General features: G+C 37.2%; 1 protein-coding gene across 1 annotated transcript in view; it reads right to left on the bottom strand.

Moving 5' to 3' along the window:
- The window catches only part of LOC144977953 (uncharacterized), a 69,937-nt gene that overhangs the window by 50,912 nt on the left and 1,525 nt on the right, over positions 1 to 17,500 (bottom strand). Inside the window, exon 2 of the mRNA XM_078923362.1 lies at positions 11,490 to 11,584. Within this exon, the coding sequence (XP_078779488.1) occupies positions 11,490 to 11,584 (95 nt within the window). The remainder of the gene's footprint in view (positions 1 to 11,489; positions 11,585 to 17,500) is intronic.

Genomic DNA, 17,500 nt, shown 5'->3' with positions numbered 1-17,500 from the left:
TTTAGTTAGAAGGTCAATTTTTAAAATCAAAAATGAGTTCTTGTCATAAATGATTAAATCAACCCTTTTTGTACATCTTCGGGACATATCAAAGCTTGATTTCATTTCTAAATATTTTTTATAGCTAGTCAAATTGAAAAAGTATGAAATTTGAGAAAAGTTGCTGGATACCTTTCCCATACATCTGACCATAACTTCATGAAAAATCACCCGATTTACTTCAAATAAAGATTAAAATGCTCTGGGGAGCATATTCTTTCAGAAAATGAAAAAAAAAATTCAAATTCAAAATGTTCACCTTCCGACTGATTAAAATTAAAAAAAAAAATAATTGAGCTTTATATAGTGCAATATCCACTAAATGTGCTCAGAGCGCTTTACAAGGGGACCCTGGTCAACAGCAACATTTAACATGTAGGACGGGACATGCGCCTGTTAGTCGATATTACAATTTTTCGGACAAAGACAACGCTGTTAACGGCCAGGTACTCATTTTACACCTGAGTACGATGAGAAAATGTGAGTAAAGAGCCTTCTCCAAGGACTCAACTATGCGTCGAGCCAGAGACTCGAACCCAGGACTTTCCGATCCGAAAGCGAATGTCATACCACAAGACCACATAGCCGCATTATGTCATGCACTAACACATAACATCAACAACATTTAAAGAATGAGTCACCTGGAACAACTACAAAAGATGTCTAACTTCTATGTCATGGCACAAGACCGAAGGGCTAGATCTCAGGTGGTCGCTGGTTCGGATAAGTAAGTAAAGGATGAGAACACGGAATTATTTTTAAAACAATGTAAATTAGGATAAATATGTTCTATGCAGGGGCGTGGCTATATTGGTTGATTTGGTGCCTGGCCCAGCATCCGTCTTTTAAAAATGGATTACAGCATTTATAGAACAAACAAAACTGAGAAACGGTACATCAATATACCGCCTCTTACTTATTTGAGTAAGTCTTTTCTTTAAATTTTGTTCTTCCTTTTGTATTTACAAATATAGCATTTTTAAAGTAATTTTCTTCTGATTCTGGCACCGCTTATACTGTAAGCACGCGACGCCACTGGTTCTATGAGGTGACACTACAAAAATAATGTAATTAAACTCTAACTAATTCAGACTATAAAAGTTCCAAGTCACATATATTGTAAGTTGGTATGTTATATTATCTGGCTGGCGAATTTTGTGATTTTTTTTTGGTTGCTAAACACACAGCATCAATAATAGATAGTATTCATTGTGTTGGACAGAGCTAAGGGACATACTTTTACGCTGAAAGCACAGATAGAGCAATAGGTACTTAACACATTGCCTGAAGCACGGGAACATCAAACTTCAATTGTTGAAGTAAACTGAAATGCTAATGAATATAACTTAAGGATAATATGATAAAGTTATAAAAGTACATCTTTCGTTTTTATGGGGATAATATTATTATATTATCTGAGATGACAGAGCCTGTGGGCTGTGAAATGTACACAAATAATTGTTAATGACTTGAAAAAGAAGCAATAAAAAACAAAACAAAACACCCCCCTCCCCCCTCCCCCCCCCCCCCCCCCTGATAAAAAACAACTCACCCCCCTAAACGAACAATAAAGAGAGAGAGAGAGAGAAAGAAAGAAAGAAAGAGAGAGAGAGAGAGAGAGAGAGAGAGACAGAGAGAGAGTGTAGGTATGTGTGTATGTGTGTGTGAGGGAGAGTGTGTGTGTGTGAGAGAGAGTGTGTGCTGTGTGAGAGAGAGACACACACACACACACACACACACAGAGAGAGAGAGAGAGAGAGAGAGAGAGAGAGAGAGACAGAGAGAGAGAGAGAATAACTTCGCATAGTGCTTGTGCCAAGATGAGAGTCATTTAAATCGGTCAATCTTTGTAGGACGAGTTTTCTGGTCAAAATATTAAATACACGTCTTTCCAGTGTACTACGCCAGTGAACGGGTTAACCCTCTCCTTACCAGCCATTTTCAGGATTTTCCCAAAAACTTCACACCCAACTAAGACAAAAATAGATTTTTTTATCATTCTGACATAATAGCAATAAACTTCTTGCCATACATAATTTCTTTAGCAAAACATGCTCTACAACACACTGTTCATTTTCTTTAAATTTTGTGAAGTACAAAAGAAATTTGAATAAGTAAAATGTTGGATTTATCGTAACGAATGTGACGATTTTCCTATCGTTGGTATGGGACAGGGTTGAAGGTCAGAGGTGAAGACAGTCCAAATCCTCCAGGCTGGTAAAATGTTTTATGCGTCACTGGTGACGAGGAATGGCGGATGGAGATGGGAGGTAACTCTGGACATGGGAGGTAACCCTGGACATGGGAGGTAACCCTGGATATGGGAGGTAACCCTGGACATGGGAGGTAACTCTGGACATCTACGCAACTCGTGGTGGTTCTACGGAACGCTGTCTCCTTGACTTGTCACAAAGGTCAAGCGATGTTTAGCGTGGTCATGGCCGAGTGAGTGACAGTGAAGTTATCGTGGGAATTTATGGTCCCAACTATTATTTGCACATTGGGTAATGCTACTAGACTACGGTAACGGCCTTTGTAAACTGATAGAATGGTACAAACCCGAAACATTTCGTCATAAAAGAAGACGAAGATTACGGGTAAAGTTAATACTCTTCAACAGTCGTAACGTCACTTCCTTCCTAATGACGCATGGTAACTTAGTAACACTGGCTCTAAACTATCGGAACAATGGCGGACGACGTATGAAATATTTCTCCGGCGAGCATAAAGTGTATCCAGAGGAAAAAAAACCCCGATAAATCTGATCCTGTTTTGACTTTTACACATTCTGATCATAAGGCATATGAAAAGTTCTACCCAGCATGAAAATTAAAAAGTAATGATTTTCTTTGTTTAGAACCAAGATGGCCGCCATTGCCGGGCGGCGTGACATCAGACTATTGAATCGTATTGTGAGTTGTAATCAATAGACAATTAGACAACCATGCCTCTCCGAAAGAGATAGATAGATAGATATATAGATAGATAGACAGATAGATAGATGAGAGAGATAGATAGACATAGCGAGAGAGGGAGATAGAGATATATAGATAGAGATAGAAAGACAGATAGATAGATAGATAGATAGATAGATAGATAGATAGGGAGAGGGAGACAGAGAGAGAGAGAGAGAGAGAGAGAGAAGAGAGAGAAAGAGAGAGATAGACAGATAGATAGATAGATAGATAGATAGATAGATAGATAGATAGATAGATAGATAGATAGATAGATAGATAGATAGAGATAGAGAGAGAGAGAAAGAGAGAGAGAGAGAGAGAGAGAGGGAGAGAGAGAGAGAAGATGTGGGGGGAGGGGGGGGGGGGGGGGGGGCACTCATATCGGTGAAATCCGGAACAGTTGGATACTTGAAGGAGTTGATGTCATCACGATTTTCAAGGGGTCACAGGTCACAGGTCACACTGAAGAGATAACCTCTCATCCGTGACATTTTATCGTAAGAGGGGCACTTTCACACACATACACACACACATACGTGCGCGCGCGCACACACACGTAGTGACACAATGGAAACAGTTTATCCTATTTACAATTTTTCTTTTCATCGATTGAATAAAAACATCTACAAGAGGATCTGGGTAGGAGGTCAAAGGCGAGGCAATTCAGTCTTCAGCAAAATTGACCGTTCCCGACATGACCTATGTAACCATGTCTTATGTTGGAACATTCGTAAACTCACAGTTTTGAATTGATGCTATGAGCTTAGACAAATAACAACAACAACAACAACAACAACAACAACAACAACAACAACAACAACAACAACAACAACAAAAATACAAAAAACATAACAGAACAACTCACAACATTTGCAAACCGGAAAAAACGTACCAACACGCAAAACTATGTGCAACCTTGAACGTTTATAGTCTGGTTGATAGAATTTAGTGAAAACTGCTCATAAAAGTTGCTGGCGAAAAACAATATCAAAGAGCTGAGTGACGTCAAATTTGTTAATTCTATTGACTAAACAAGTATACGTCAAATACGCTTCAACAGTCGTAACGTCACTTCCCTCGTAATGACGCATGGTACCTTAGTAACTGGCTCTAAACTATCGGAACAATGGCGGACGCCCTTATGAAATATTTCTCAGACGAGCATAAAAGCTTATCCAGAGGAAAAAAAAAACACATTTTAAATCTGATCATGTTTTGACTTTTACACATTCTGATCACAAAATATATGAAAAGTTCTAGCCAGCATGAAGAATAGAAAGAACAGATTTTCTTTGTTTAAAACCACGATGGCCGCAATTGCTGGGCGATGTGACATCAGACTATTGAATCCAATTACAAGGTAACGACCACCAAAAGAAAGTGACGAATGAGTTGTATTCAATAATTCAACCAATGGGACTATTTTGATTTTTACTTTGAACACAACTCACGACAAATCACTCGTCGGTATTTAGTATTGTGACAGTTATTTCATTTGATTCAAAAGCAACTCCACTCACAAGGGAAATAACTGCAACAAGCATGAGAATAAAAAATTAAAAATTGAGCTTTATATAGGGCAATATCCACTAAATGTGCTCAAAGCGCTTTACAAGGGGTCCCTGGCAAACAGCAACATTTAACATGAAGGACGGGACATGACGCCTGTTGGGCGATATTACAATATTTCGGACAAAGACAACGCTGTTAACGGCAAGGTACTCATTTTATACCTGAGTACGGTGAGAGAATGTGAGTAAAGAGCCTTTTCCAAGGACTCAACTATGCGCCGAGCGCGAGGCTCGAACCCAGGACCTTCCGATCCGAAAGCGAGTGTCATACCACTGGACCACATAGCCGCACTCAAAATGTTCCAAATCGGCAAAGGCAAAGTCACCCCTTGAGGCAAAGTAACCCCGTACGACGGTACTGTTGGGCAATGGATGCTATGCGTTTAGGTAAAATAATCACTTGTTCAACCTGTCAGATGAATTGTACCAACAATCAAAACGGAGTGTAACTTTTAATGTTAAAATGTATGTCTGTGGGGCTATGGTGAGAACTAATCACCAAACTGATAGTATAAAATTTATAACAAAGAGCCGAGTGACGTCAGTAGTAGTAGTAGTAGTAGTAGTAGTAGTAGTAGTAGTAGTAGTAGTAGTAGCAGTAGTAGTAGTAGTAGTAGTAGTAGTAGTAGTAGTAGTAGTAGTAGTAGTAGTAGTAGTAGTAGTAGTAGTAGTAGTAGTAGTAGTAGTAGTAGTAGTAGTAGTAGTAGTAGTAGTAGTAGTAGTAGTAGTAGTAGCAAAAGGTCTCTAAAGACAAAATACCAGAGGAGACATTCTGCCCACCCAAACCACGACCAATAAAAATCAGACGAGAATAAAACAACCTGAATGTTAACAAATAACGAAGAAGAACTGAAAAACAAACAAAAAAGAAAAAAAAACAAAAAAAAAACTCAAAACAAACAGAAACCGAAAAACACTTCAAAACCCAAAGCAAAACCAAACAATACGAATCCAAAACAAAAAAAAAAACAAAAAAAAAAACAAACAAAAAAAAAAAACAAAAAAAAAAACAAAAAAAAAAAAAAAAACAAAAAAAACCAACAACCCCCCCCCCCCCCCCCCCCCAAAAAAAAAAAACAAATAAAAAAACAAACGACAAATAACTAAACTACCTTAAGAAACAACCCCAACTCGCCACCGCCCCCCCCCCCCCCAAAGAAACAACCACAAGGCGAATAAACTGAATCGATCGATAATTGGATTCAATAGTCTGATGTCACGCCGCCTGGCAACGGCGGCCATCTTGGTTCTAAACAAAGAAAATCATTACTTTTTATTCTTCATGCTGGCTTGAACTTTTCATATGCCTTGTGATCAGAATGTGTAAAAGTCAAGACATGATCAAATTTATGTTTTTTTCCCCCTCTGGATATGCTTTTATGCTCGCCAGAGAAATGTTTCATACGGCGTCCGCCATGGTTCCGATAGTTTAGAGCCAGTGTTACTAAGTTACCATGCGTCATTAGGAAGGAAGTGACGTTACGACTGTTGAATCCTATTGAAGTAAATGTTTTATGGAAATTTTCTTTTCTTTCTTTCTTTCTTTTCTTTTTCTCTCTTTCTCTTTTGAATGAAGAATGTTTTTGAGACATCGAGACCGGCTGTTTTTCATACACCCTTCCAAATCTTTTCCATCCACACAACAAAACCTGGGTTCACATGAATGAGATTCATGCAACTGTTGAATTGTCACGTTTTCCTGGAAATCCATTGTGAATCCCTTGGCAGTTCGTGACCAGAAAACGAAAAAGGAAAACATAAACAAAAGCAAAACAAAACAAAACAAAATTACCTACCCCTGTATCGTCACGGTCTATTGACCTCGATAGAATTGTATAGACTGGACTGGTCTGGTCTGGAATGCCAAGGTGGGAAATGACAGTTGACAAGTATTGGGAGATTAAAAGTGTCACGATATATGAACCAGGACGAACGTTGGGGGGGGGGGGGGGGGGGGGGGGGGGGGGGGGGGGGGGGGGGGGGGGAGGGGGGGGGGGGGGGGGGGGAGGGTAGTTGTATTGCTAGGCCCTACTCTAATAAAACACATTTTCTTCAATTTTGACAGAAGTTTTATTAAAAAATTTTTAATTTTTTTTTTTAAATCGAGCTTTTATATAGATAGTATGCGTTTGGCTAAGAAGCTCATAACATTGCCATCCGGAAGTAAAACTGGCCAACACACAAAACTGTGTGTAACCTTGAAAGTTTATAGTCTGGTTAATACAGTTTAGAGAGAAGTACTCATAAACGCGGATGGCAAAAAACAATAACAAAGATATGAGTGACGTCATCTTCGAACTATCTATATGAACCAGGACGAAAGAGGGCGGGGGCGGGGGGGGGGGGGGCTTGTGGTATTGCTAGGCCCTACTCTAATAAAACACATTTTCTTCAATTTTGACAGACGTTTTATAAAAAAAAAATTATAAAAAAAAAAAGTTAATAAAAATCGAGCTTTTATCTTGGGCAATATCCACTCAAGGTGATCAAATCGCTTTACAAGAGGTCCCTGACCAACAGCAACACGTAACATTTAGAACGAGACATGACGCCTGTTAGGCGATATTACAATTTTTTCCGACAGAGACAATACTGTAAACGGCCAGGTACTCATTTTACACCTGAGTACAGTGAGAGAATGTGAGTAAAGAGCCTTTTCCAAGGGCTCGACTATGCGCCGAGCGAGGATCGAACCCAGGACCTTCCGTCAAAATGCCAGTCTTTTCCACAAAAGAAAACAAATCGTGAGTTGTATTCAATAGCTCAACCAATGAAATAACTTGTTTCCATGAGCTCTACTAACGACAACTCACTAAGTGGTGTAAAAACCAAATAATGACGTCAAACTGCCAGTCCTTTTGGGTTTCAGTGTCAGGCTATAACATAACGATGGCTACGCACTGAGACCGTGGCAAAAGACTGGCATTTTGACGTCATTAGTTTTTTTTTTTTTTGCACCGCTTAGTGAGTTGTCGTTAGTAGTGATCATGGAAACAAGTTATTTCATTGGTTGAACTATTGAATACAACTCACGATTTGTTTTCTTTTGCAGCCAAAGACTTGTCTTTTGACGTCATTTTTTGGTCAGTATCAGGCTATAAGTTAATAATGGCTACGGTTCGACTACCCGCCTCGTTGTAAGGCCTTGAGCAAGTCACTTCGCCCTAGCTCACTTTGCGGCGCTGCACTGCGGCTGACGCCTGGGTTATTCCAGTCTTCCATTGGAATAGACCCTAAAGAAAAATTTCCCCTTAGAGATGAAGAAAGGGAATTTATTCATTTATTTATTTATTTCCATTTTAGGCTGTAAACTGAGAGCATTCAATTTCCACTCCGGTCCGTCTTGCCCTTCATTTGACCTTTCCTCTCAGTCAGTCTCTTGTTTTATCATGGTGTTACTCACTCGTTTTTTAGTTGCCAAACCGTACAGGAATTGATCGCGAACGTTTTATCTATAGATAATATGCGCTTGGCTAAGAAGCTTATAACATTGCCATCCGGAAGTATAACGGACCAACACACAAAACTGTGTGTATCCATGAATGTTTATAGTCTGGTTAATACAGTTCAGTGAGCATTACTCACAAACGCGGATGGCAAAAAACAAAAACAAAGACCTGAGAGACGTCATCTTCGAACTATCTATAGATGGAACGAAGATGACGTCACTCAAGCCTTTGTTATTGTATTTTGCCATCCGCGTTTGTGAGTTATACTCACAAAACTGTATTAACCAGACTATAAAAGTTCATGGTTACACAAAGTTTTGTGTGTTGGTCCGTTATACTTCCGGATGATGGATTTTAATGATAATAGGATTCAATAGTCAGCCAGGCAAATGGCAGTTTGGTTCTAAACAAAGAAAATCGGTACTTTTTATTCTTCATGCTGGCTAGAACTTTTTCATATGTCATGTGATCAGAATGTATAAAAGTCAAAACATGATCAGATTTATAATGTTTTTCTCCTCTGGATTCACTTTTATGCTCGACGGAGAAGTATTTCATCAGGGCGTGATGGAGATAAGGGCGTCCGCCATTGTTCCGGTAGTTTAGAATCAGTTGCTATGCGTCATTAGAGGGAAGTGACGTCACGACTGTTGAACCCTATTGCTCCACGAGATTCGAGTGTGAACAAACAGGCCATTCTCGCCCATGAAACTATTGATGCTATGCGTTTAGCAAAACAAACAATCCACCAGCCGGATAGAACGTACCCAAACACAAAGCGAAGTGTAACCTTGAACGTTTATAGATAGAATGAAGATGACGTCACTCAGGTCTTTGATATTGTTTTATTGCCAACCGCATTCATGAGTAATTCTCACTGAACTATATTAACCCGACTATAAACGTTCATGGATACACATAGATTTGTGTGTTGGTCCGTTATACTTCCGGATGGCAATGTGTGAGCTTCTCAGCCAAGCGCATACTATCTATAGTCTGATTGATAGAATTTCGTGAGAACTACTCATAAGATTGCTGGCTAAAAACAATGGCAAAGAACTGAACGACGTCAATTTCGTTGCTTCTATAGATAGTATGCGCTTGGCTAAGAAGCTCATAACATTGCCATACGGAAGTATAACGGACAAATACACAAAATTGTGTGTATCCATGAACGTTTATAGTCGGGTTAATACAGTTTAGTGAGAATTACTCATAAACGCGGATGGCAAAGAACAATAACAAAGACATGAGTGACGTCAACTTCATTCTATCTATAGATAGTGTGCGCTTGGCTAAGGAGCTCACAACATTGCCATCCGGAAATATAATTGACCAGCACACCAAACTATGTGTGACCATGAAGTTTTATAGTCTGATTAATACAGTTTAGTGAGAATTACTCATAAACATGGATGGCAAAAAACAATAACAAAGACCAGAGTGACGTCATCTTCTTTCTATCTATAGATAGTTCGAAGATGACGTCACAAATGTCTTTGTTATTGTTCTTTGCCATCCACGTTTATGAGTAATGCTCACTGAACTGTATTAACCTGACTATAAACGTTCATGGATACACATAGTTTTGTGTGTTGGTCCGTTATACTTCCGGATGGCAATGTTATGAGCTTCTCAGCCAAGCGCATACTATCTGTACAAAGTCGAGTGGCATTGATGGTGTTTTGTGACTCAATAGATAGTATGCGCTTTGCTAATAAACTCACAACATTGCCATCCGGAAGTATACGGACCAACACACAAAACTCTGTGTAACCTTGAACCTTTATAGTCTGGATATTACAGTTAAGTGAGAATTACTCATAAACGCGGATGGCAAAAACTATACTATTCTATCTATAGGTAACAATATTCTCTGAACGAAAAGGTCTGCGACGTTTGTGACGTAGATTAAGTGAAAACACTCACGATAATGTGAAAATGGAAAGGCTGCGGATGGGAACACTGCAGACAATGGACGTATCGGGTAAAACCCTTCGTCAGCAAAGCAATAAACATAAAGGAACTTATAAATTGTGATATTATATTTTATATTATATTATTATAAAATTATTTATTTCATTGTTTTTGTGGTTGGCTGAAGAAGGGTTTTGAACCCGAAACGTTCCGTGTTTGGTATTTTATTATTATTATTATTTTAATCTGTTATATTCATATTATTTGTTTAGTACTGTTTTAGGCCATGATGATGGAGACCAGCGTTTGGTTGGATAACGGTAGTCATTCAGAGAGTAATGGATCCGGCGTTTATCCCGGTTTCCGTATATTGATTTCATCTGTGACTCGACAAAATCACCAATATCAATGACGTCACAATAGCATCTCATTATTTGTGTGCGACAGAAAAACTAATCCATGACAAAAATATAAAGAACTTGTTGATCTGATTATTGAGGAAGATAGAAATAAACAAAGAAGAGCATATCAGGGTCTGATCCAACGTGTGCCTATTTGCAGGTCCGATGGCCCAAATAGTAGTGGGGCCGGACCATTGTTGTGGTGGAAATACTCTCGAACCAATATAAATTAGTCACCATTACATCAAGGTTAATTAGGCCTATAATTGCGTTTGGTTATCAGATCTGATAATAAATGCACCTATGTCGGATTCCATGTCGCAAAGTGGAAACTCGACACGTCAAGATCATTTAGTTCATGTATTTATTATGAAAGCTTAACATTTATAGGATAGGTAAGGACGTCTTCAGATCAAACACCAACAAAAAAAAACCCCTAAAAAAACAAAAACAACAAAAAACAACCCCCCCTCAAAAAAAAAACAACAAAAACAAAACAAAAACAACAACAACAATAACAACAACAACAACAACAATAACAACAACAACACCAATAACAACAACAACAACAACAACAACAACAACAATAACAACAACAATAACAACAACAAACAAAATTTAAAAAAAACAAACAAGCAAAAATACAAAGCATAAAAAAACAAAAAACAAACAAAACAAAACGAAAACAAACAACAATACAAAACAAAATAAAATACAAACAAGCAAAAATACAAATTAAAAAAACAAACAGAACTTGAGATTTTATATAGCTCAATATTCACTAATCGTGCTCAAAAGCGCTTGACAAGGGATCCCTGACCAACATCAACACTTAACATGTAGGACAAGACATGACGCCTGTTAGGCGATATTACAATTTGTTTCATACAGAAAACAACGCTGTTAACAGCCAGACACTCGTTTTACACATGTATACGGTTAGAGAACGTGAGTACAGAGCCTTTTCCAAGGACTGAACTACGCACCGCTCAGAGCACGTCTCCATCACAGTACCTTCCGATCCGAAGGCCAGTGTCATACCACTTGACCACATAACCGCACACGATATTAACTAAGACAAAAGGGAAAGCAACTCAAAACAAACAAACAAACAAACTGGAATCATAGTTTCTAGTTCATCAAAAAAAAACTTACCGAGGACAGATAGCCATGAAGGGAGTAGAAGATAAAAAGGAAATGAAACTTACTTGATATGCACGCTCTCAAGTTGCTGTGTTGTTGTGTTATATCTCGTTATATCCCATAGTGTGTAATAATATAGTGTGTAATAATATCACACAGATCCACACGGATGTATATCATCATCATCATCATTATTTTTGTTCCACCTCAAACCCATTCAAAGATTGGCGTGCGACATTCATAATATAAATCCAATAACATTTTCGTTGACGTGTTATTATTATTATTATTATTATTATTATTATTATTATTATTATTATTATTATTATTATTATTATTATTTATCTCGTTTAAATCCAGAAATAAGCATTACACAGAAATAAGCATTACACAGCGTGTACTGAGAAAAGAACAAGAGGCCATTCAGGGGTTCTTTGAAAACCGGATATAGCGACAGTTTCGTCTTCAGCACGTTTATTATTGTTATACACACAACACCATTGAAAGTTTAAGTACTACATATTTACAGACATAATAGAGTGTTGTGTAATGGCCGAATCATTAAACCGTTTATAACTATATAAGTTGAGATTACGAAATAAAAAAATAAATAAATTGTTATAAGATTGATTAGGCAGTTATAAATATACGGCATTTATCATGATATACTGCTTAGCTTGAATATGTGTACTTGTGTATGAAGTCAGAATGAGAATTAAAATGGAAAACCGTTCTTATGAAAGATCCAGTATGCTATAATTAAGTTTAGTTTATATAGTTTAGTGCTGACTTCCGTCAAAGAATATTTAGATATATAATAGTGTAATAACACAATGACAAATAAATTACACAGGTATATTGTATTATAATGATATTATAAACGTGCGTAAGGAAGAAGCACACGGTATTTGTACAACAATAAAACTTTAGGTCAAGCCTATAATTATTGCTATTCTATTCAAGAGGCCTTATGTTTAAGGTTGTATGGATGGATGTACATGCTTATGGGTTTTCTATGGTTGGAATTGGGATTTGTATGGGGGATGAACAGATGGAATGGCTGACAGAAGAGAGAAAGAAGAAAAGAAGAAGAAGAAGAAGAAGAAGAAAAGAAGAAGAAGAAGAAGAAGAAGAAGAATGAAGGAAGGAAGAAGAAGAAGAAGAGAGAAGAAGAAGAAGGAAGAAGAAGAAGAAGAAGAAGAAGAAGAAGAAGAAGAAGAAGAAGAAGAAGAAGAAGAAGAGAAGAAGAAGAAGAAGAAGAAGAAGGAAGAAGAAGAAGAAGAAGAAGAAGAGAGAAGAAGAAGAAGAAGAAGAAGAAGAAGAAGAAGAAGAAGAAGAAAGAAGAAGAAGAAGAAGAAGAAAGAAGAAGAAGAGAGAAGAAGAAGAAGAAGAAGAAGAAGAAGAAGAAGAAGAAGAAGAAGAGAAGAAGAAGAAGAAGAAGAAGAAGAAGAAGAAGAAAGAAAGAAGAAGAAGAAGAAGAAGAAGAAGAAAAGAAGAAGAAGAAGAAGAAGAAGAGAAAGAAGAAAGAAGAATAGAAGAAGAAGAAGAAGAAAAGAAGAAGAAGAAGAAGAAGAAGAAAGAAGAAAGAAGAAGAAGAAGAAGAAGAAAGAAGAAAGAAGAAGAGAAGAAGAAGAAGAAGAAGAAGAAGAAGAAGAGAAGAAGAAGAAGAAGAAGAGAAGAAAAGAAGAAGAAGAAGAAGAAGAAGAAGAAGAAGAAGAAGAAGAAGAAGAAGAAGATGAAGAGAAGAAGAAGTAGAAGAGAGTAAGAAGAAGTATAGAAGAGAGATAGGATAGAAGAGAAAGAGGAGAAGTAGAAGAAGTAAGAATAGTGAAGTAGTAGTAGTATAGTAAGTAGTAGTAGTAGAGTAGAAGATAGAAAGATTAGAAGAGATAGTAGTAGTAGTAGATAGTAGAAGTATAGTAGTAGTAGTAAGTAGTATAGTAGTAGAGTAGTAGTAGTAGTAGTAGTAGTAGTAGAGTAGAGTGATAGTATTAGTAGGTAAGTAGTAGTAAGTATATAGTAGTAGTAAGTAGTAGTAGTAGTATAGAGTAGTAAGAGATAGTATAGTAGAGAGTAGTAGTAGTAGTAGTATGTAGTAGTAGTAGTAAGAGAGTAAGTAGTATTAGTAGTAGTAGTAGTGAAGTAGTAGTAGTATAGTAGTAGTAGAGTAGAGTAGTAAGTAGTAGTAGTAAGTAGTATAGTAAGTAGTAGAGTAGTAGTAGTAAGTAGTAGTAGTAGTAAGTAGTAGTAGTAGTAGTAGAGTAGTAGTAGTAGTAAGATAGAGTAGTAGAGTAGTAGAGTAGTAGAGTAGATAGTAGTAGTAGTAGTAGTAGAGTAGTAGTAGTAGTAGTAGTAGTATAGAGTAGTAGTAATAGTAGTAGTGTAGTATAGTAGTAAGTAGTAGAGATGTAAGTAGTAGTAGTAGTAGTAGTAGTAGTAGTATAGTATAGTAAGTAGTAGTAAGTAGTAGTAGTAGTAGTAGTAGTAGTAGTAGTAGTAGAGTAGTAGTATAGTAGTAGTAGTAGTAGTAGTAGTATAGTAGTAGTTAAGTTAGTAGTAGTAGTAGAGTAGATAGTAGTATAGTAGTAGTTAGTAGTAGTAGTAAGTAGTAGAGTATAAGTAGTAGTGTAGTAGTAGTAGTAGTTAGTAGTATAGTAGTAGTAGTAGTAGTAGTAAGTAGTAGTAGTAGTAGTAGTAGTAGTAGTTAGTAGTAGTAGTAGTAGTAGTAGTTATAGTATAGTAGATAGTAGTAGTATATAGTATAGTAGTAGTATATAGTAGTGTAGTAGTAGTAGTAGTAGTAGTAGTAGTAGTAGTAGTAGTAGTAGTAGTAGTAGTAGTAGAGTATGTAGTAAGTATAGTAAGTAGTAGTAGTTAGTAGTAGTAGTAGTAGTAGTAGTAGAGTATGTAGCAGTAGTAGTAGTAGTTAGTAGTAGTAGTAGTAGTAGAGTAGTAGTAGTAGTTAGTAGTAGTAGTAAGGTAGTAGTAGTAGTAGTAGAGTAGTATGTAGTAGTAGTAGTAGTATAGTAGTAGTAGTATAGTAGTAGTAGTAGTAGTATAGTAGTAGTATGTAGTAGTAGTAGTAGTTAGTAGTAGTAGTAGTATAGTATAGTAGTAGTAGTAGTAGTATAGGAGTAGTAGTAGTAGTAGTAGTAGTAGTAGTAGTGTAGTAAGTAGTAGTAGTTAGTAGTAGTAGTAGTAGTAGAGTAGTAGTAAGTAGTAGTAGTAGTAGTAGTAGTAGTGTAGTAGTAGACAAGTAAGTAGTAGTAGTAGTGTAGTAGATAGTAGTAGTAGTAGTAGTATAGTAGTAGTAGTTATAGTAGTAGATAGTAGTAGTAGTAGTAGTAGTAGTAGTAGTAGTAGTAGATAGTAGTAGTAGTAGTAGTAGTAAGTAAGTAGTAGTAGTAAGTAGTAGTAGTAGTAGTAGTAGTAGTAGTAGTATAGATAGTAGTAGTAGTAGTAGTAGTAGTAGTAGTAGTATAGTAGTATAGAGAGTAGTAGTAGTAGTAGTTAGTAGTAGTAGGTAGTAGTAGTAGTAGCAGTAGTAGTAGTAGTAGAGTAGTAGTTAGTAGTAGTAGTAGTGTAGTAGTAGTAGTAAGTAGTAGTAGTATAGTAGCAGTAGTAGTAGTAGTAGTAGTAGTAGTAGTAGTAGTAGTAGTAGTAGTAAGTATAGTAGTAGTAGTAGTAGTAGTAGTAGTAGTATAGTAGAGTAGTAGAGTAGTAGTAGTAGTAGTAGTAGTAGTAGTAGTAGTAGTAGTAGTAGTATAGTAGGTAGTAGTAGTAGTAAGAGTAGTAGTAGTAGTAGTAGTAGTAGTAGTAGTAGTTGTAGTAGTAGTAGTAGTAGTTGTAGTAGTAGTAGTAGTAGTAGTAGTAGTAGTAGTAGTAGTAGTAACAGCGTTGTCTTTGTTGAAAAAATAAATATTACAGGGTGCCTTCCTCGCGTCATGTCTCTTCCTGTAGATAGTATGCGTTTGGCTAAGAAGCTTATAACATTGCCATCCGGAAGTATAACGGACCACTACACAAAGATGTGTGTATCCATGAACGTTTATAGTCGGGTTAATACAGTTCAGTGAGTATTCCTCATAAACGCGGATGGCAAAAAAACAATAACAAAGACATGAGTGACGTCATCTTCGAACTATCTATAGAAAGTATGCAGATGACGTCACTCAGGCCGTTGTTATGGTTTTTGCCATCCGCGTTTGTGAGTTGTTCTCACTAAACTGTATTAAACAGACTATAAAAGTTCATAGTTACACAGAGTTTGTGTGTTGATCCGTTATACTTCCGGATGGCAATGTTGTGAACTCCTTGGCCAAGCGCATTCTATCTATATATTAGATATTACTGTTGTGTTTGAACAGCTTTTGGAACATCCTTGTTTTTGTTTTGTCACCTCAACCAAGCCATTCAAACATATCTCATTCATCTTTAGCGTTTCATTCATCGTGTTCTGTTGATAAAGGGGAAACCCGAAACGTCCACAGTATCTGTCTTCTTCGTCTAATAATAACTTGAAGCTTACAATTCAATAACCATCTTTGTTTTTTTTCCTTCGGGCTTCAAGCAGCAACATTGTCATTGCAATGGAAAGGACTCCATGACTAATAACGCCAACATATTGAAAGTATTTTCTGCAGATCTAACACGCTCAGCTACAAACAAACAAATAAACAAACCAGCTTTCATATAACGCTATACCCACTAAACGTGCTCAAAGCGCTTTTCAAAGGGTCCACAGCCAACAGCGACACTTAGCATACAAACGAGACACGACGCCTGCTAACGGCCATGTACTCATTTTACACTTGAGTACGGTGGGATAATAGGAGTAAAGAGTCTTTACAAAGGACTCAAATATGCGCTGAGCGAGACTCGATCCTAAGGCGAGTGACATACCGACTCGACCACGTAGCCGCATCCAACAGGAGCTGAGTGAGTGGACAGACGGTCAGAAAGGAATGTCGGAAATTTTACTTGAGGTTGCGAGAAATGAGTCAAGTTTTCATTGGAATCAGGGCTGCCAGATGGTACAGAGCTCCTCCTGCCAAATTCGACTTCAAAAGTGGCCAAACGCTTCTACCACCCTGATCCGACATGAACATATATGCAGGACTGACAACCGAACACACTTATGGGCCTAGTTTTTAACATTGTTGTAATGGACAACATTTTGCGTCATTTTAAAAGATTTCCATTACAACAATGAGTCCATAAGAAATATGGGTTATCAGACCTGAAAATAAGTGCACGTCGCTCTGAACCCATTGAAAAACTCATCGGTTTTGATTGACAAAAAAACTTGTTTGTTTGTTTGTTTGTTTCTTTTTTTTTCTTTAATTAGAATTTTTTTTGTGTGGATTAGATTGATAATGAAAAACGCGATTCTCCGTGTGTCCAATTTGGACACACACAGGACCATCTGGCAGCCCTGAATAATTAGGGATACAACGGTCTTCACACTGTATGTGTAATTTGGACATAGAATTTCTAAGGAAATTATTAGAATATCTAAATGATCCACGGGAATATCAGAGGGGCAAAAAAACCCAAAATACTTGTATAGAGCAATGAAACAATTCTGTTTGTGCGTCTATGTGGTCTAGTAGTATGACACTCGCTTTCGGATCGGAAGGTCCTGGGTTCGAGCCTCGAGCTCGGCGCATAGTTGAGTCCTTGGAAAAGGCTCTTTACTCACATTCTCTCACCGTACTCAGGTGTAAAATGAGTACCTGGTCGTTAAAAGCGTTGTCTTTGTCCGAAAAATTGTAATTTCGCCTAACAGGCGTCTCGTCCTACATGTTAAATGTTGCTGTTGACCAGGGATCCCTTGTAAAGCGCTTTGAGCACATTTAGTGGATATTGCTCTATATAAAGCTCAATTTTACTTATTTCTTTAATACTTTGGCAGAACTTCCCCCCCCAACCCCCCCCCCCCCAAAAAAAAACATAAAAAATAAAAAAAAACAAAAAAACAAAACAAAAACAAAAACAAACAAAAAAAAAAAAAAAACAAGGGG

This window comes from Berghia stephanieae, chromosome 8 (genome assembly GCF_034508935.2).
Source record: "Berghia stephanieae isolate SIO BIC M18660-M18661 chromosome 8, UCSD_Bste_1.3, whole genome shotgun sequence".
NCBI classification, from domain to species: Eukaryota; Metazoa; Mollusca; class Gastropoda; order Nudibranchia; family Aeolidiidae; genus Berghia; species Berghia stephanieae.
This window is presented reverse-complemented; position numbering and strand designations above follow the sequence as displayed.